The 20,683-nt window shown below is 37.0% G+C and overlaps 1 protein-coding gene across 1 annotated transcript in view; it reads left to right on the top strand.

Annotated features, from left to right (window-relative positions):
- akap13 (A-kinase anchoring protein 13) overlaps positions 1–20,683 on the top strand; it is a 98,727-nt gene that overhangs the window by 6,774 nt on the left and 71,270 nt on the right. Inside the window, 5 exon segments of the mRNA XM_048158474.1 lie at positions 2,893–3,046; positions 7,289–7,597; positions 13,536–13,719; positions 17,715–17,901; positions 18,226–20,542. Of these exon segments, the coding sequence (XP_048014431.1) occupies positions 2,893–3,046; positions 7,289–7,597; positions 13,536–13,719; positions 17,715–17,901; positions 18,226–20,542 (3,151 nt within the window).

Raw genomic sequence — 20,683 nt, 5'->3', positions numbered from 1 at the left:
TGCCTGGCAATTGTGGCAAAAGTGTCAGGTGACTACTACTAAAGCTAAATTTGGACCGCTACTACAGACAGACTGGGAGTGAAATCCCCCCCCCCCCTCCTTTTGTCTGTTTCTTTTTTACTTTTGTTTTGTGGTCAATGGCCATGCACCACAATTTACTACTTTATAAAATTATTTTGCAACATAACATTTCTATAATTAATATTATTTGTAAATAAATAAACATTCTGGCCAAAACTAAAATTAAATTAAACTGCTACATCTAAGTGCTCTTAGAATTTTTTTTGTTTTGTGTTTTTGTTGTTGTTGTTGTTGTTTTTGTTGTTTGTTTTTTTGTTTGTTTTTTTGTACTACTTTATAAAATAATTTTGCAACATAACATTTCTATAATTAATATTATTTGTAAATAAATAAACATTCTGGCCAAAACTAAAATTAAATTAAACTGCTACATCTAAGTGCTCTTAGAAGTTTTTTTGTGTTGTTTGTTTGTTTGTTTTTTTGTTTGTTTTTTTGTTTGTTTTTTTGTTTGTTTTTTTGTTTGTTGTTTGTTTGTTTGTTTGTTTTTTTGTACTACTTTATAAAATAATTTTGCAACATAACATTTCTATAATTAATATTATTTGTAAATAAATAAACATTCTGGCCAAAACTAAAATTAAATTAAACGGCTACATTTAAGTGCTCTTAGAAGTTTTTTGTGTTATGTTTTTTGCTTTGTTTGTTTTTTGTTTGTTTTTGTTATGTTTTTTTTTGTTTGTACTACTTTATAAAATAATTTTGCAACATATAACATTTATATAATTAATATTGTTTGTAAATAAATAAACATTCTGGCCGAAACTAAAATTAAATTAAACTGCTACATTTAAGTGCTCTTAGAAGTTTTTCGTTTTGTGTTTTTTGCTTTGTTTTTTTGTTTTTTTGTTTTTTTGTGTTTTGTTTTGTTTGTACTAATTAAAAAAATTAATTTTACAAATAACATTTATGTAATTAATATTATTTGTAAATAAATAAACATTCTGGCCAAAACTAAAATTAAATTAAACTGCTACATCTAAGTGCTCTTAGAAGTTTTTTTTGTGTTGTGTTTTTTTTGTTTGTTGTTTGTTTTTGTTTTTTTGTTTTTTTTCTGTAATACTATAAAAAATTATTTTGCAACATAACATTTCTATAATTAATATTATTTGTAAATAAATAAACATTCTGGCCGAAAACTAAAATTAAATTAAACGGCTACATTTAAGTGCTCTTAGAAGTTTTTTGTGTTATGTTTTTTGCTTTGTTTGTTTTTTGTTTGTTTTTGTTTTGTTTGTACTACTTTATAAAATAATTTTGCAACATAACATTTATATAATTAATATTGTTTGTAAATAAATAAACATTCTGGCCAAAACTAAAATGAAATTAAACGGCTACATCTAAGTGCTCTTAGAAGTTTTTCGTTTTGTTTTTTGCTTTGTTTGTTTTTTTTGTGTGTGTTTTTTTTTGTGTTTTGTTTTGTTTGTACTAATTAAAAAAAATATTTTGCAACATAACATTTATATAATTAATATTGTTTGTAAATAAATAAACATTCTGGCCAAAACTAAAATGAAATTAAACGGCTACATCTAAGTGCTCTTAGAAGTTTTTCGTTTTGTTTTTTGCTTTGTTTGTTTTTTTGTTTTTTTTTGTGTTTTGTTTTGTTTGTACTAATTAAAAAAAATATTTTGCAACATAACATTTATATAATTAATATTGTTTGTAAATAAATAAACATTCTGGCCAAAACTAAAATTAAATTAAACTGCTACATTTAAATGCTCTTAAAAGTTTTTTGTTTTGTGTTTTTTGCTTTGTTTTTTTTGTTTTTGTTTTGTTTTGTTTTGTTTGTACTAATTAAAAAAATATTTTGCAACATAACATTTATATAATTAATATTATTTGTAAATAAATAAACATTCTGGCCAAAACTAAAATTAAATTAAACTGCTACATTTAAATGCTCTTAAAAGTTTTTTGTTTTGTGTTTTTTGCTTTGTTTTTTTTGTTTTTGTTTTGTTTTGTTTGTACTAATTAAAAAAATATTTTGCAACATAACATTTATATAATTAATATTATTTGTAAATAAATAAACATTCTGGCCAAAACTAAAATTAAACGACTACATCTAAGTGCTCTTAGAAGTTTTTTGTTTGTTTTTGTGTTTTGTTTTGTTTTGTTTTTTTGTTTTTTGTTTTGTTTTGTTTTTTTGTTTTGTTGGCCATGCAGCTTCCAACCAAAACGAGATTTAATAACATGGCCTACTATCTATGCTGGGTAAATATAGCTTTTGAATAAACTTTAAAAGGTTGTCAATACCATAAATTAGTAGTGACATTTGAAATGTTTAAAGAGGAAAAGAAGGTGTCTTACGCACACGCACACACACACACACACACACACACACACGCACACGCGCGCACACACACACACACACACACACACACGCACACACACACTGAACTTTTAACTGTAAAGCTATAATTATGAGGGTGGGGAAAGGCTGATGACTGTTTTTTTCCCCAGCATTTGTTATGTATAAAGGCTGCCGCTCTGTCCCCGCTCACTTTGTAATGAAATGCGTCTTTCGTAATGGACAGGTGTTGATACCTCCCTGTTGTTTGAGGATCCTGTAATGATGATTTATAGGAGTTGATGCTTTGTGTAATTTTCTGCACCCACAGGCGATTAAATACTCAGCACTGCTTTTAGTCTTTCGAGAGAAGTTCTTGATTGTCGCACTTACAGCGTAATTTAAAGTGCTCTTTTGTCTTTGAAACAACTGGATTTTTTTTTTTCAGGCTAATATTTACTGATGGGGCTAAATAGGTAAATAATGCTGCACATAATCTGTTTTCTCTTATTCAGGGCGAGTGTCTGTTGACGGTCCAGCTCTGTGACGAAGAGTGTGTCGAGGATGAAGAGGAAGTAGAGTTTTACTTGCTTTTCGCCGGCACCACCCAGAGGCACGTTTCCAGCACTTCGAAAATCAGCCATGTCACGCTGCAAGCCGTGTGCCCAGGTTAGTGTTCACAACACCTACGGTCACACAACACATTCCGCGTTCACTCCGTGTCTACGTACAGTATTTTATGAATGCTTAATAATTGTTAGCTTCTTCCTGGAACCAGATGCTTTTTACCTGCAGAGATCAACTAATTTACATTCCAGTCATGCCGGACCTGGTTCAGGCATTGCTTGGCACGTTATTGCCTTGCCCAATTATTCACCCGCAAAACTGTCCCAGTTACCACAGGACAATCTACATTGAGCACATGCTTGAGCTGATCCAAATATCCCAGTGCCTCTTCTGAAGATTCATGTAGTGTGTATATATACAAGTAGTAGTTATTAATGAGCTGACACATTCTTGCTTAATGTAGGAATATGTCGAAAGACGTGGGAGTAAATATAACAAGGATCTATAAACATAAACACATTTTTATTGGTGTAAAAATAGACTTAAATTTGAACGAGGGACTGGAATTATTGGATTGAGTATATAACTCCAGATATTTATAACTGACCAAATATTGACCCCGTCCAAAATCACATACTGTCATAAAAGAAGCAGATACTTCTTTCGAATAAATAAATTACTTTGCGACAATTAAAGGCACAATATGTAAGATTTTTAGATTAAAATAACAGAAAACCACTAGAACAATGTTATATATTTTGTTGACTTGTGTACTTACTGTACATTACCCCAAATGTTTCCAATGTTTAAATCCAGAGAAATAAGCAATTTTAACAGACACGGACCAGGGAGGTGAAGACAACAACTCCCATGATTCCACGCTCACTCTCGGCGTCATCAAGCTACGCCTTTGTTTTGATCAAGCGCCCTCTAGTGGCGCAAATTGCATAATTGTGCCTTTAAAAAGTAGGTTCTATATAATATAAATGTGTATAGTATGAATGTAATCCGAACAGACTACATTCATCATGTTGTCATTGTCATGTGACCTACCAGCGTCAGTTGCGTCACTTCACTGTCATTCACAAATCCTCTCCAGTGGCCTCATGGGTTAGTAAATTGTCCACTATATGCACACTTCAGAAACTCTATGGAAGTAATGGGTATTCTGGGAAATTTTTGCTTACTGTTTGATGAATACTGTGAATCTGGACATACTACTCTCTTCACATACTGTTTTTTGTCTAATTAATAGTGTAGGTTTATATATGTTTTTTGTTTATTTTATGAAAAATAAGAAAGTAGGGTCATATGTAGGAACCAGTAAGCATCTTCCTAGTAACCACCCACAACAATGGTCCATAATAGGCACAATCCTTTTTTATAATTAACTGAAGATTTATCTTGTAACCAGTAACTTATAGACACATTTTTGCTTTTTGGGGGAACTGGTAGCATTGTGATCTTACCTCATGGTTAAAATAAATAAAAACACAATAGCCCTCCATATGTAATTTAGCTATGTTTCGAAGTCAAAAAGGGAATGCATTTCAACCGCGTCTCCCAAGCAGTTCCACAGAGGGTCGCAGCAGATACAGTGTCATGGAATCCAGCGCAGACATTTGGCACCAGTTTTGTAATCACTACTCCGTCTGAGCACTTGAAAGCTTTTCAGCAACGCATTAAGAGTGCATGAAGAATGGCGCTACTATCGTCCGCCTCAGGTGCACTGCAGTTGGTCTGCCAGGATACACTTTCACCCCTCTGTCTCTCTGCTGGAGGTCCATACTTTTGGTTGATTCCAAACATTTGGCTGCTAAGAGGTCTTTATCGGCAAAAATGGCTCAAATGCTTTGAACCCAGATGGATGTCCCACTGAGATGTTTTGGTCAAACAAATGTGGTGCTGGTGATTGTGAATGTTTTTTTTTTTCTTCTTTTTTGCAGTGACAGACATGGCGCTCGCACATAAACACTGCCCTTGCGATGTGTGTTGTTGCAGTGACATCTCATAACTGTAGTGAAACAAGACAGACCTCCTGGCAGTCCTCATAGTGAAGTTTTAATTGTTTATGAATGTTGCTTTTATAGAATGTCACCTCTGCTTCTGGCTGTTTCCTTCTTGGAAATGGAAATGAGTAGTGTTAATGCAGGAACATTTCTCAGTAATTATATCCATCTCTGCTCAACCATAGGCACTTAGTCTCCTTTTCGTCTGTTGATATGTGGCTGCCAAAATATTAAGCAAGATCTTTTTTTTTTTTTTTAATCAGTCTGAAGATGATTTACAGGAGACCTCCCTGTTTGATATAAGATAAATAGCTGTTAGATTTTTGTCAGGAGTTAGTTTAATCATAATTGATTTTTTGTTGACAAAATCGTGGAGATGTTAGTGGGTGGTATAAATATTTTTCATAGTCTGTAAACTGCACCAAGAATATTTGAACTGGAATTTAAATTTTTATACATTTAAAAAGTATGTCACAGTCTGATTTGTGGCTTAGCAGTGTACATTGAGCCATAGTGCTCGTTCTAGCAACACAAGTTCAAATCCAGCTTGCGCTGTTCCCTAATTCTCAAGGAACATGCCTATCTGTCTGTCTGTCTATGGCATATAGACTCAAATATGATATATTGTATATAAAATAATTATGCATCTATCTATATATGTCTATCTGTCTAAGGCATATAGACTCAAATAGCATATGTTGTATATAAAATCATTGTGTCCGTCCGTCTGTCTGTCTGTCCGTCCGTCCGTCCGTCTGTCTGTCCGTCCGTCCGTCTGTCTGTCCGTCTGTCTGTCCGTCTGTCTATCCGTCGCATATAGACTCAAATATGATATATTGTATATAAAATCATTGTGTCCGTCTGTCTGTCTGTCTGTCCGTCTGTCCGTCTGTCTGTCCGTCTGTCCGTCTGTCTGTCTGTCCGTCTCTCTGTCTGTCCGTCCGTCTGTCTGTCTGTCCGTCACATATAGACTCAAATATGATATATTGTATATAAAATGGCTATGCTTCTGCCTAAGGCATATAGAGTTAAATACAATATATTGTATATAAAGTAATTATGCATCTGTCTATATATCGGTCTAAAGCATATAGACTCAAATAGCATATATTGTATATAAAATCATCATGCTTCTATCTGTACATCTGTCTAAGGCATATAGAGTTAAATGTGATATATTGTATATAAAATCATTGTGTCTGTCTGTCTGTCTCTCTATCCATTTCTCTCTTCGTCCGTCTATCATGTAGACTCAAATATAAATGATTATGCTTCTGTCTATCTAAGGCATATAGACTCATATGATATATTGTATATAAAATCATTATGCGTCTATTTATCTCTCTCTGTCTGAGGCATATAGACTCAAATATGATATATTGTATATAAAATAATTATGCATCTATCTATATATCTGTCTACCTGTCTTTCTAAGGCATATAGACTCAAATAGCATATATTGTATATAAAATCATTGTGTCCGTCTGTCTGTCTGTCTGTCTGTCTGTCTGTCCGTCTGTCTGTCCGTCTGTCTGTCCGTCTGTCTGTCCGTCTGTCTGTCCGTCTGTCTATCCGTCTGTCTATCCGTCTGTCTGTCCGTCTGTCTATCTGTCTGTCTATCGCATTGTCGCATATAGACTCAAATATGATATATTGTATATACAATGATTATGCTTCTGTCTGTCTAAGGCATATAGAGTTAAATACAATATATTGTATATAAAGTAATTATGCATCTGTCTATATATCTGTCTAAAGCATATAGACTCAAATAGCATATATTGTATACAAAATCATTGTGTCTGTCTGTCTGTCTCTCTATCCATCTCTCTATTCGTCCGTCCATCGGTCTATCTTTCTGTCTGTTGCATTGTCGCATATAGACTCAAATATTATATATTGTATATAAAATGATTGTTTCTGTCTATCTGTCTAAGGCATATAGACTCATATAATATATTGTATATAAAATCATTATGCGTCTATCTATATCTCTCTGAGGCATATAGACTCAAATATGATATATTGTATATAAAATCATCATGCTTCTATCTGTACGTCTGTCTGTCTAAGGCATATAGAGTTAAATGTGATATATTGTATATAAAATCATTACGTTTCTATCTGTCTGTTTAAGGCATATAGACTCATATGATATATTGTATATAAAATCATTATGCATCTATCTCTCTGTCTGAGGCATATAGACTCAAATATGATACTTTGTATATAAAATGCTTATGCTTCTCTCTATCCATCTGTAATTTAGTTTTACTTATTCAATTTAAGTTTAATCTGTATAATATTTTTCTGTCCAATGTTTGTCTCATAATAGCTCATGATCGCAGTGAAACCGTGCGGGTCACGCTGTGCCAGGCCAGACCTGGGGGCTCAGTGGACCCTGTGGCTGAGGAACGCTTCCAGTATGTGCAGGACCTCGCCCTGGACATGGCCCAGTTCCTGGTGAACGCGGCTGGGAAGACAGAGGGAGCGTTACTTCTGGACGAGTGTCAGATCCCCCTGAAGGAGTGTGAGAGGTTGGATGATACTCTGGCTCTTGCTCTTAGACATCTGCCTCTACCGGTAGGCTGGAGCGTGCTGGGCACAGACTTGGACACGGGCACTTGCACAGGCTTGAAAATCGGTGAGTAAAACCTAGAGAGCTGAAGGCAGCATCCTAACTGTCATGAATCCACTATTGGTCATTGTTTTGGTGTATTCTATGTAGTTAGCAGCACACATATGGCATGGAAGACTGGACTCGCCATTGATTCCAATAGTGATAGGCATTAGCATGTTGCAAAGTGCTTATCAGTGCTTATCAGTCACTTTGAAGGTGTCTTATAAATGACTGCTTATGACTTGAGCTGCTTTCACAACCAGTAAGAGTTTGGAAAAGTTTTTTTTTTTTTTTTTTTTTTTTTTTTTCCAGCAAGGAGACAGCGTTTTGTTTGTTAAAGGTGCCATCGAATTGAAAATTGAATTTACCTTGGCATAGTTGAATAACAAGAGTTCAGTACATGGAAAAGACATACAGTGAGTCTCAAACTCCATTGTTTCCTCCTCCTTATATAAATCTCATTTGTTTAAAAGACCTCCGACCGACGTAACAGTCGGGGTGTACGCCCCCAATATTTGCATATGCCAGCCCATGATCGAGGCATTAGACAAGGACAGCCAGTATTAACGTCTGGATGTGCACAGCTGGATCATCAGACTAGGTAAGCACGCAAGGACAATAGCGAAAAATGGCAGATGGAGCGATAATAACTGACATGATCCATGATAACATGATATTTTTAGTGATATTTGTAAATTGTCTTTCTAAATGTTTCGTTAGCATGTTGCTAATGTACTGTTAAATGTGGTTAAAGTTACCATAGTTTCTTACTGTATTCACGGAGACAAGAGCCGTCGTTATTTTCATTATTAAACACTTGCAGTCTGTATAATTCATAAACACAACTTCATTCTTTATAAATCTCTCCAACAGTGTAGCATTAGGCGTTAGCCACGGAGCATAGCCTCAAACTCATTCAGAATCAAACGTAAACATCCAAATAAATACTATACTTACGCAATTAGACATGCTGCATGACGAACACTTTGTAAAGATCCATTTTGAGGCTTATATTAGCTGTGTGAACTTTGTTTATGCAGTGATAGAGTCGAGAGCTCGGGAGGGGGCGGAGAGTGCACGATTTAAAGGGGCCGCAGCATGAATCGGCGCATTTCTAATTATGCCTCAAAATAATTTTAATAATTAATAAAAAAAAAAAATCTATGGGGTATTTTGAGCTGCAACTTCACAGACACATTCAGGGGACACCTTAGACTTATATTACATCTTGTAAAAAAAACGTTCGATGGCACCTTTAACATTTTGTTAACATCTGCATAGTGAAGTTACAATGCTTAGACCATGGACACTGTGCCTTCAGGGAAGGCCTTCAGAACAGCCATGAACCAGTTTATTTATTTATTTTTAAGTTGTGTGTTGATTCAGAATGTTAGTCCACTCTAGTCTTATTTTCCTACTACTTGTTCTCGTATCAATTCAGGAACACTATGTCAGATAATATAAAAGCAAACATTCCCGCCCTAATAAAGTGCTCTTTTTGGCACGGAGCATTTACACAGCCTATTAAGTCAGGCTGTGGACTCATTTCGGGTCTGACAGAAGATGCATGTGATAAATGGCAGGAACTCTGGTTGTCACTGACTTAGATTTGTGTTTCATGTGGATTTGGCAGAAACGTTCTTGTTAAATGAGTTTCTTGTGCTCTTCCTGCTCTCCGATACCCATAGATTTGTGAATGGTACTCGGCCAGGGGATTAGCAAACCTTTCAAAGAACAGGTCCATGTTTCCACTGACTTAAAATCAAATTTTGTTACTAACCTTCCCACAAGCAAACATTGCACATCACAGTCTCTAATTATGACCATTCTTTTTATATACAATACGTTCGAAGTTGGGGATTGGTAGGTTTTTATGTTTGTTTGTTTTTTTTGGTTAAGAATTGAATACTTTTATTCAGCAAGGACGCATTAAAATAATCAAGAAGAATCCACTTTAGACATTCTGCTAACAATAAGTAACTTTACAACTACATATCAACTAACTCTCATTAGAGTATTAGTAGACTGTCTGCTTAAAGGGATAGTTCACCCAAAAATGAAAATTTGATGTTTATCTGCTTACCCCCAGGACATCCAAGATGTAGGTGTCTTTGTTTCTTCAGTAGAACACACATGATGATTTTTAACTCCAACCGTTGCGGTCTGTCAGTCGTATAATGCATGTCAATGGGAACTTCGTCTATAAGAGTAAAAAAAAACATGCACAGACAAATCCAAATTAAACCCTGCGGCTCGTGACGACACATTGATGTCCTGAGACACGAAACGATCGGTTTGTGCGAGAAACTGAACCGTTTTATATCATTTTTTACCTCTAAAACACCACTATGTCCAACTGCCCTGCGCATACGGTTAGTGAGGTCAGAAAACGCATTCTGATGACAGAAGTGATGTCTCGCGCTTTGCTTCAATGAGTGCCGAATGTGCAGGGCAGTTGGACATAGTGGTGTTTTAGAGGTAAAAAATTTTATAAATACTGTTCATTTTTGGGTGAACTATCCCTTTAGTATTTGCTAACACTTTATTTTGATGCTCCCCCTACAGACATTCTACTGACTATAAGTAACTTTGCAACTACATGCCAATTTATTCTACTAACCCAAACCCTAAACCTACCAGTCTACTAATACTCTGAGAGTTAATTGAACATGCAGTTGAAAAGTTACTTATAGTTAGTAAAATGTCTGAAGTGGACCATCAAAATAAAGTGTAACCATTGTTTTTACTATATTTTTGATTAAATAAATGCAGCCTTGGTGAAAGATTGTAAAAATCTTATCAACCTGAACCTTTTGAGCGGTAGTGTTTGTGTAACTGGCTGTCAACCAGACAGGAACTAAAAGGAGAACTGAAAATAAACTTTCTGTATGATTATGATAATCAACCTGAGCAAAGCTAAACAAAAGATTGAACAGATATCAGACGAATGCTTAAAGCTGATGCAGTCATAAACACCCAAACGCCTTCCTGTTCTCTGTCCGATCATGGTTAATGTTTTTGTGCGCAGCCACGTATCCTCCTCAGTGGTTATCCACTGGGCAGAAATATGAGCCTGTTTATATTAAGTGTGCTTGAATGAGTGTGTGAATCCGGCCTATGTGTGGATCCAAACAATTGCACAGCGAGGAATCATTCATCAGGGCAGCTGACGCGACAGCAGATTCCCGGCTCTCATGTGACTCGAGCTTGTCCTCTAAATTAGGCACAGTCTGGTTCCATGTAGGAGGTGTTAGGGCGGGCGTGGTGAGACCTGGACAGTAGTCAGCAGGAGATAAGGGCCAACAAAGGCTAAACAGGCTCTGTTATGTCATAATAAGCACAAGCTTATCTCTTATAAACAGCCTTGGTCTTAAATAACTCATTCAGTAAAACATCTGAAAGCTCCGCTACCTATTCATGTAAAGTTTAGCTCACTGAGCAGAAAGGGAGAAGACAATAGCGGGTTGTATCTGGTACCTGAGCACATGTTGGTAAGATTTTGTATTTCCTGCAGATTTAGATTAAGTTGCTGTAGACATTAGATGTAGCGTTTCCTTTAGATCTTGTCTTTTAAAGTTCGCCATAGTCATTGTTTTCAGAAACTCCTAGAGTTGACCTGTCTGTTGAGGGAGAAGGCGAGCTGTGTAATGACTCTCCAAGCTGTAGCATTTGTTGCAGCTGGCGCTGGGCACCTGGACCGGCCCTGAAACCAGATCTACCAACGGGCTTCTTGCCCAGTGCCTCAGTGGGCATGTATTGCCAGCAGCCTTCCATAAGTGAAATTAAGCACATTATATAAAACATAAAAAACCAGTTAGCTATTAAAGACTTTTTCCACTGTATAAGATAGCAACTGGGAATTTGCTGGTATTTGCTGGTACACGTTGCATGGCACATATTAGATGATATTTATGGAAAATGAGACTTGAGTTCTCCTTTAAAGGGATAGTTCATGCAATTCATTGGCATTGTTCATGTTGTTCCAAACCCGCATGACGTTCTTTCTTCTGTGGAAAACAAAAGAAAATATTTGAGATATAACTGTATTTCTCCATACAATGAAAGTCAGGGTGAACCAAAGATGACAGAATTTTGGGTGGGTGGTATAAGGGTCAATGACATGATGGGTCTTTTTTTTTTTTTTTTTGTCCAAAGGCTTTAATAATAATAAAAAACAAAGATATGACATCCAAAGTATGTAAGAATGTAAGTATACTAGATCTCTATCTTTTATTTTGAGTGTCAAAAGTTCATTCTGTTTAACCGTCCAAAGGCCAATACAGCCATTTAATTTGTGATTAAAATATCTTAAAATGTAATAAATGTATATATTTTTTATTCTGGCATGATTTTAAAACATCATATATCAACAAAGTGCAAAATGGTATTAAAATGATGTGTAGAAGTCGTTGCTTTGTGATGAGAAATAATGCCTGTAAAAATGAATTTCATTTGGAGTAACCAATATAAAGGGACCATTTTGGATCAAGTCATGTGGTCAATATCATGTGACAGGATGTGACATCATTCAGACACCTGCAAAGGACCACATGGTTGTGAAGCAAAATAACAAACTCTCTTTTAACTATTTAAAAAAATTCACGTTTTCACTTGCTCATACGCATGTCCAAAAACGTCAGGTCATTCGGTACAACCGCTATAAAATATGGAAAATGTTGTAATATTTTAAAAACTTGTACTAAATATAAAATGTTTGATTGTACTTTTGCTAGCTAGCTAGATATCAGCCTGTTAGCACTGTTTGAAAATATTGTCATTCGGTATAACCATAAGTGTCATTTGGTAAAACCGAAATTTTGGTTAAACCGAATGACTTTTTTGGTGACAAATTTTGTCCATCTTGTAAAAACTGACAAAGGCAGTGTTAATTGATTATAAAAACCACAAAATCTCATTGTTAACACTTAATAAAACTTCAAAATGAATTATATCTTCATAATGATTTTTTTTTTTTTTTACACTTTTAAAAACCTTATTTGTCAATGACCCATAAATGTTTTTCAATAGTCAATAGATTTTGACTGAAATTTGAATTTCCGTAGGTCAGGAATAACCTATATGAATTTTGGGTGAGTAAATTATGACAAAACTGTCTCTTTAAGATGGGGAAGTTAAACTTCTCTTATTGCATTTCATTTTCATTTGAAAAAACATGCAGATGCCCTGTGTATGGTTATGATACTACAGTTAAAAAAATTACTATGGTAACTGAAGTGTTTTGAGTCTGGGGGACAACTATATTAACATAGCACTGGGATACAAGTTACGTGACACCAGTATTTTCAATATAATGTCATGTCCACACTTGTGTCTCCAATCAGACGGTGTAGTGATCCTGATCTGCTGTTCTTTCCAGTGCCAGATTACACTTCACCACAGCTTCTTTTTTTCATGCTCGGGGCTTCAAATTAGTTGTTGGATCCTCAGTGGGCCGATTAAACGAGGGCAGTCTCATTCTCAGCCTCTCATTAACCAGCAAGAACAATCCTTCCTCTGTCTCTGTTGCTTTCACAGAGAGCCTCATTCAAGCTTCCTGAACTTTTTAAAACAGCACTCTGTAATCTGTCTTTATGATAAATGCCTTCAAAAACGATTGCTTCTTTCACTCAGGACCCCTCTCTGCCTCATTTTTTTTTTTTTTTGTTCTCATTGTAAATGATCTATTAAAATGATGTTTGCACAAGTTTGTCAGGAGATTCTGTTGACAGAGGTCGAGGGAATTGTGGGGGTGGTTCTTGTTCGAGGGCTTTACCGGCTCTCATTGGTTCTGAAGTTGCAGGGGGTGGGGCTTACAGCTTCGAAGCCCCATGAAGCAGTGAGTGTGGCACTTTCCTGAGGCAGCATTATCAGAAATATGCATTAGATAATATTGTGTTTTTAAAGGGCAAGGAAGGAGTTTCAGACTGCAATCTTAACCCGACTCCGTTTTCCTCTCCTGTAGAACCTGGACCACAAGACACACTTTTGCACTTTGCTGCGAAGCGCGGACTACGCAAGGTAGCCCTCTTTCTCCTCCAGCAACCTGGAGGAAGAGAGGCTCTCCGACTTCCCAACAAACAGGGTCGTACGCCGGCCAGGGTCGCACAGAAGAAAGGACACTCACAGCTCCAGAAACTGCTGACAGAGTAAGTGTGCAAAGAAGTTTATATCCTTAACGAGTATGTTTGCCTCGTTTTCTAGTAACGTTTTTGACTCCCAAGGCCACCCGCCACCTCCCATTGTCAAAAACAATATTTGAAGGCTTCCCAAGAAACTCATGATACGTCTGCTATAATGATAGAGCTGCTCATTCATCAATGTATTACAGAAATAGTGGCAATATAATAAAATAAAAAAATATATAATTATCAATTTCATATTTTATATATATTATTATTTGAAATTATAAATTTTTCAAGGTCTATAATATTTTATCAGATACAATTTTTTCAATTTTGTATTATTTTTAAATAATTACTCATAATATGTTATAATATAATATAAATCTTTTTACATTTTAATGTTGTTACATGTAAGAGCAGAGTTTAACAAACAGAACAAATAGTGTTTAGTGGATTGTTGTGACCTTTGAAATGCCTTAAACAAATACAGCTTTATCGTATTTGTCACTCTCAAACAAAATGTTAAGTCATAAAGGTGAAGTTTGTAAATTGTTTTTCAAATGGGTGTTCCAAACACTCTCCCCGTCTTCCATTGGTCAGACAAACAGATCCGTTGGGCTGGTTTGATTTCTGAAACAGAGCAATGTTGGACCAAGTCTAATAGATTTATATTATTAAAGCAATGACTTTATTTTGAAAATGAGGTGAGATTTAGTGTCGTTTTCTGAAAAAAAGGAGGATGTTGAAATGTGGGGGAGATAAGAGCAAAGCACAAGGACAGGCCATGTGGCTCTGAGCTCTTTGTAAACAGTTAAAGCCACATAAGCTGTCTCAATCTTTTTAAAGCAAGCCAATGCAGTCTACAACAGAAACCGGTTTAAAACCAACAAGATCCTGTCTGCAGATTTACTCCGTAAAGCGGCTGTGTGTGTGTATGTGTGTGTGTGTGTGTGTGTGTGTGTGTGTGTGTGTGTGTGTGTGTGTGTGTGTGTGAGACAGAGACATTTACTTTTATCAGCTACCCTCAGCCAGTGCTCTTCACAGTCTATGGCTAGCAAACCCGTGTGGGACTGGTTCCATACAGTACTTGACTATTCTAAAAAAAAGGGCACCAAGGTAGTCTGAAGGATAGAGGAGAGACCAGACTCAGTGTTAGTGTGCGATCTGTCCTCCCTGGATTCAAGAGTCTGTTATAGGAGGCCGTTAAGTGCTCTGGTTTAGTGCCTCATTTAAAGCAAGTGTACTGAACCACAGTACACCCTTAGACATTGCCTCAGATCTTTCCTTTAAAGATTATGGTATTTCGTTGGTGGTTTTCTAAAACATTTTGATGTTCTTTTCTCATGGCTTTCTATGAAGTCTGAATTGTAAACTTAATCATATTATTCTATTAATATATATAAGGTAACATGGGGGAAGATGCCCCCTTAAAGGAACACTCCACTTTTTTTGAAAATAGGCTCATTTTCCAATTCCCCCAGTGTTAAACAGTTGAGTTTTACCGTTTTCGAATCCATTCAGCCGATCTCTGGTTCTGGCGGCACCACTTTTAGCATAGCTTAGCAATGATATTACGCAGCATCTCTCACAAATGTCTCCAGCAGGGGGTCACAGGCGGTACATAATATCATTGTGTCTGCTGCACCCATGATACGGCAGCAAAGTTCCTTGATTATTACGCCGGAATGAGAGTATAGTTCCTAGCCATATCGGCCTAGAAAATCGAAATTTTTCATTTTCCGTCGGTCTTAGTACACGATGTAACTACAGAAGAGTCAAATTTTAAATAGGAAAAATATCGAAACTCTTTGGTCATTTTTTTTTTGAGCAAGATGCTATTGGTCTAATCAGATTCAATGAACTATGCTAAGCTATGCTAAAAGTGGTACCGCCAGACCCGGAGACCGACTGAATGAATTCGAAAACCGTAAAATTCAACTGTTTAACTCTAGGGGAGTTGGAAAATGAGCCTATTTTCAAATAAAGTGGAGTGTTCCTTTTAAGATCAATGTGGATTTACTTTTAAACTGTAACATATTTAGATAAAAATTTAGCATGTGCAGGATGATGATGTATCGGCCAATGTGTTATAGGAAATAAATAGAAACATTTGCAAATTTAGTTGTTATAGCACAAATGTAAAATATTAAAATAGGCAAGAAGCCTGCCTGGTTAAACTTTACACAATGTATGAATGATTTTTGATATAATTCTTATAAATTTTTTTAATAAAGTGTCATTAATATAAAATGATAAATCAACTATTCTGTTATTTATTTATTTTTTTTCAATTTAGTTGAATAATTGAATAACCAATTACAGACTAAGTAGAATCCCAGTAAAAGAGATTCATCTGAAAGGTAAAATTATTCTATGACTTCTATACAGGCATATGCATATTAACATATTTAATTGACTATATTTTAATTGAAGATATGTCATAATAGAAACACTGTGAAATGTGAAATGATTTCACTCAACTAACCTATAGGTTTTAATGAAAGTAAAGATGTCTGGTGGTGGTGTCTAATTTGATCATTTTACTACAAAATAGAAACTATGACTTTTATTCCAGAATTCTAAAAGAATTAATATGTCCACAAATTCCTCATTAACAAATAGACACAAAAAGCTTTGATATTCAACATCATACAAGGTCATAGAACACTATTTTCCAGAGGCACAACATGAGATCAGTTACCCTCAAAACTGTTTCGGCTGAATAAATCTCACAAATGTTGATATTCAGATGAAATGACAAAATTAAAAATAGCTTAGCCATTCATCAAAAGTACTAAGATGAGATTTTGTGTTATCAATGATCAGGAGAAAAAAATAAGAGGGGGTGGGGGGTGGGGCATCTTACTTCATAAATACATTATTATACTTAGCTGTTTATGATTGCACTTTTTAAAGATTATAAGGTATAATGCGTGATCAATGCTCAATTTTATGTGTTATCATGTTTTATAATAGTAATTAAGTTTATGTATGTATAATAGTAAGTATAGTAACTGTGGTCATTTTGAGTGTGCAATTGATTATGAAGTGCATAATAGGGCATTTTGAATACTTTATAATTCATAATATAATTTTCCATATCTAAATATTATCTCATGATGTTACCAATTTAAGTCATCATGTTGTATTCATAGATTAATCTATTAAATTAGTGATAGAAGGGAAACAGCACTTATACATGATGATTCATTCAGCTCTCCGGTGCTTAAGACTTGAGCCTTTCATCACATCTGCCATTTGGCTAATGCTCAGACTGCCTAAAATATTCCTCTCAGGTCTGCAAGACCTTAAGAGCTTCTCCTTTTCACTTTGCACTTTAGTTTCCTGTGAATGATGTCACAGGGTTGCTATGGATACCCCTTTGGACCTTAGATACAGAGTAGGTGAAAACAGTTCCTGTTGTTACCCATGTGTCAGGGCCTGGGGACAATCTGAGCTACTCGCACACACAAAAACACTGACAGTTGCATATTTTCTCTTTTGAAAGCTTGTAGCTTTGTGATTCTTCTTTTCCTTGTCGATAAGAGACCGACAGATATGTAAAGATACATAATGTTCAGCTGTGTACCCGTCTTTACAGCTTGTTTGACTGTTGAAACTGCCACCAGGAACTTCAATTTCACTTTTAATGTAATCACGCTATTGGTCTTTTCCCTATGCTATTTTTTTCTTCTCACCATGCGAAAAGAAAAAGCAGAACAGGTTTTTACACTAGTGAGAGTGGGTTTGTTTTTTCATATCTTTGTCTAAAGGAGCAATGAAATTCTTGTTGTCCGAGCTCACTGCAACATTATGACAGATGTAAACCTTTTTTAAGTTTATGATGTTTGTTGTTTAAACAAGTGATTTTTCACACTTGACATTCTGTGTTCAATAGGCAACAACAATCAGTATTGTGTATTACTTCCCATCCTCTGTAGGTGTGCTGGGTGTGGCCTTGCTGATTCAGTGCCTCGAGACTGGGTGTTCACAAAGTTTGCTATGTTTGTGTTGGGCAGGGTTGACAACTTTCCTGAGCTGGAGACAAAAACATTCAAGTGGCGTTATCCAGAAGGCAGAGTTCTGCGACACCACCCCAAGCTAAACACTTACACCCTGACGCTGGAGGATGTGCCAGGGAGTCCCACACCTAGCCTTCAGTGTGATGTGGAGGAACTCCAACGCCTCATTCAGTCACATCAGAAGGTGAGTCAGTGATTTGGGAGTCCTCCGTGGCAGTAGGTGGGTCTTATTTTCTTGCTCTGCAACTTTAAGATCACAGTGATATTTCCAGCTGGGTACGATCAGCAGGGTTTGTTTGTTTTTGTGCTAGAAATCTGCAGGAGGTTGCTATCTGTGACTAAAGGAAGTGACTAAATGCAGATCACAGACTAATTTCTGTCTTTCTCGCTCTCTGTGCACGCACTCTTGCTCGCTTTCTCTGGGTGAATGTTTAATGTCAGTTTTAATGAGGACTGTATAAGGCGTTCTGCTTTATTTAATAGCTATTTTTGAACTTTGTTTATTCAGGAAGATCCTCTGACACAGCATAAGCCAGCACTGCTGATTCTTAACAGGGACTCAAGTGATAGCACAGAAACTGCTGACTGCCTACCGCCCAACACACTGGAGCCTCAGCGTCAGGAACCCAACTCTGAACAAGAAGAAACCTGCCAATCACTTTTAAACAGCTCTGCCGTTGAGGATGGATTGTGTCTTCGTCAAAACGGCACAGGAGATCATGTCCAATCGCAGGACTTTGAGGTGGAGCCTGAACTGCCAGCTGTAGGGGATACTGGAAAGGCTTCAGATAAAACTGACTGTTTGCAGCGGCGGGTAGAAAGCGATTCTGTGACTTTCAGTGCCCCTTCCTGTGGAAATCAGTGGGAGGAAGCTGATATAGAGCTCTGCGTAATCAGTGCCAAGCAGGGGGCTGCTTCACAGCCTGATAAAGGGAACGAAGAAGTGCAGGAGACTTGCCAGAGGAGTTCAGAGACTGAAACAGACTATAACGCTCAATCTGGCAACCTTGAGTCCCAAGACATGGGCCACGCACAATCTCAGGGTCTCCTCCCCACGGAAACTAGTCAGCCTTCACAAAGAGAGGAGGAGAGCGAGGGGAGTACAAACCTTTGTTGGCGAGGGGACTTACCAGAGGAAAGGGAAGGGGAGACGAGTAGCAGCCAGGAAATAGGCTTAAACTCTTCAGAATTTTCTTCCCGTGATCCAGAGGAAAGCGGTCAGCGCGACAACGAGATCGAATCCAAGCTGCCTACAGAATGCTCGGTGAGAACAGATGAAGCTAAATTGACTTTAATTCAGGTAAATTCAGAAGTTACCTCGCCTGTACGAAACGATGAAACTGTTATTTCTCTTGGGGTTGACAAGCCACAAGGTACCCTAGAGACAGAGACAGGAAATCTTAACGAACACACCAAAGGCAACACTGAGTCAGTTTTTGGTTTGGTTGCAGATGACGCTAGCATAAAGCAGAACTCTGTATTTAACATTTTAGAGGAAGATTCTTTGGTATCGTCAAATCTCCGGCCAAACATGGCACCGGCACCGGTACATAAGGTTAGACGAGGACTCTCACCCGTTCCTGAGACTTCCTCTTATGAAGGTCCAGCTGTGGATGCCTTGTCTGAGACTACAGAAAGTTTTCAACAGCCACACCAAGTCACACAATCTTCAGAAACTGCATCAGATTGTCAGGAATTTTTGTTGAATGACACAGCTTGTGACGTTAATGCAATAGCAGAGGTTTCCGTTGGCATTACTGTGGAGGTTTTAACTTGCCAGATTGAAGGGTCTCTACCTGATGACAGCAAAGAGGAGGTAGCCCCTAATGAGACGATACAAGACCCTAAAGAGCTCATTGGGGATCCGGAATCTATTGAGGACATTGTTGTTTCGGAGTTGGATGACAAATCAAATCCTTCTGATGAACCTTCTCTGCCAGCTGACTCCGAAGTCATTATTGGAACTGATTTACAACAGGATGTGTCTACAATACTATCTTCTGAACATTCTGGAGGTGATATAATTGTAGGAGCACTGTTAGGAGAAGAGGCATCTGAAGCATTTGCTCAGCCAGACTCTATGTCCAAACTGGTGGAGAAAATTCCTGAGGAATATTCGAGACTTACCATAAAAGAAAATCAAATTTGTGAGCCAGGGGAACCAACGGTTCTAGTTAAGGATGTTGCTCCAGAGGAACCTGTACAGGAAAGGGAAATTGACTCCACTTTACAGGAAACACTGAGCGATCTCCCTGATCCATCGGAAATCACACACAATGATTGTGCTGAATCCAATGCAGAATCTTCCGAGGAGAGTGCGCATACACCATCAGAACCTACTGTTGAATGTGTGAATGGCCTAGACCCGTCTTGTGCCTCACTCCTAACAGAAAGTGAAGACAGCCGATCTTCTGAGAGCCCCTTCGCTGATGGAGTAAAGATCTGTGCTGCAATTCCCGATGGGGAAGAATGTGTCGACGTGACTACCGAAATTAGTGAGACGACTGTCTCTGGGGACAGCCCGTCTTCTCCCATGGACACTAACAGTGGTTCTGCTCTGGAGAGTTCCTCCATGTCTGACCCACTCAATGCCTCGTCCTCAACAGCTGAGCTTACTTCCCCTTTGGATATTAATAGTGGATTGCACCAGGATTTGGAACACACTTCCCCAGTGGATATAGACAATGATTTGTCTGAGGAAGTGCAGCCTTCAGACACACCTGACAGCCTGAATGGATTACATCAAGATATGCTTGTTAATTTGATGGAGCACAGTGAAACTGTACGGCAACATGCTGAGGAACTGCATGTGGAACAAATGACAGGTAATGCGTTTTTATTTATCACTCTGCTGATGCCGATATAGATTGTTTAAACAGTTATTTTAGGGAATCTGATGCTATTAACTCTACTTTTTACCATCATCCTATGTAACAGCTGTTTGAATTGATCTTGAACTTTGTGCT

Source organism: Megalobrama amblycephala, linkage group LG15 (genome assembly GCF_018812025.1).
Source record: "Megalobrama amblycephala isolate DHTTF-2021 linkage group LG15, ASM1881202v1, whole genome shotgun sequence".
Classification (NCBI taxonomy): Eukaryota; Metazoa; Chordata; class Actinopteri; order Cypriniformes; family Xenocyprididae; genus Megalobrama; species Megalobrama amblycephala.
Note: the sequence above shows the minus strand (reverse complement) of the source record. Positions and strands in the feature narration are given on the sequence as shown.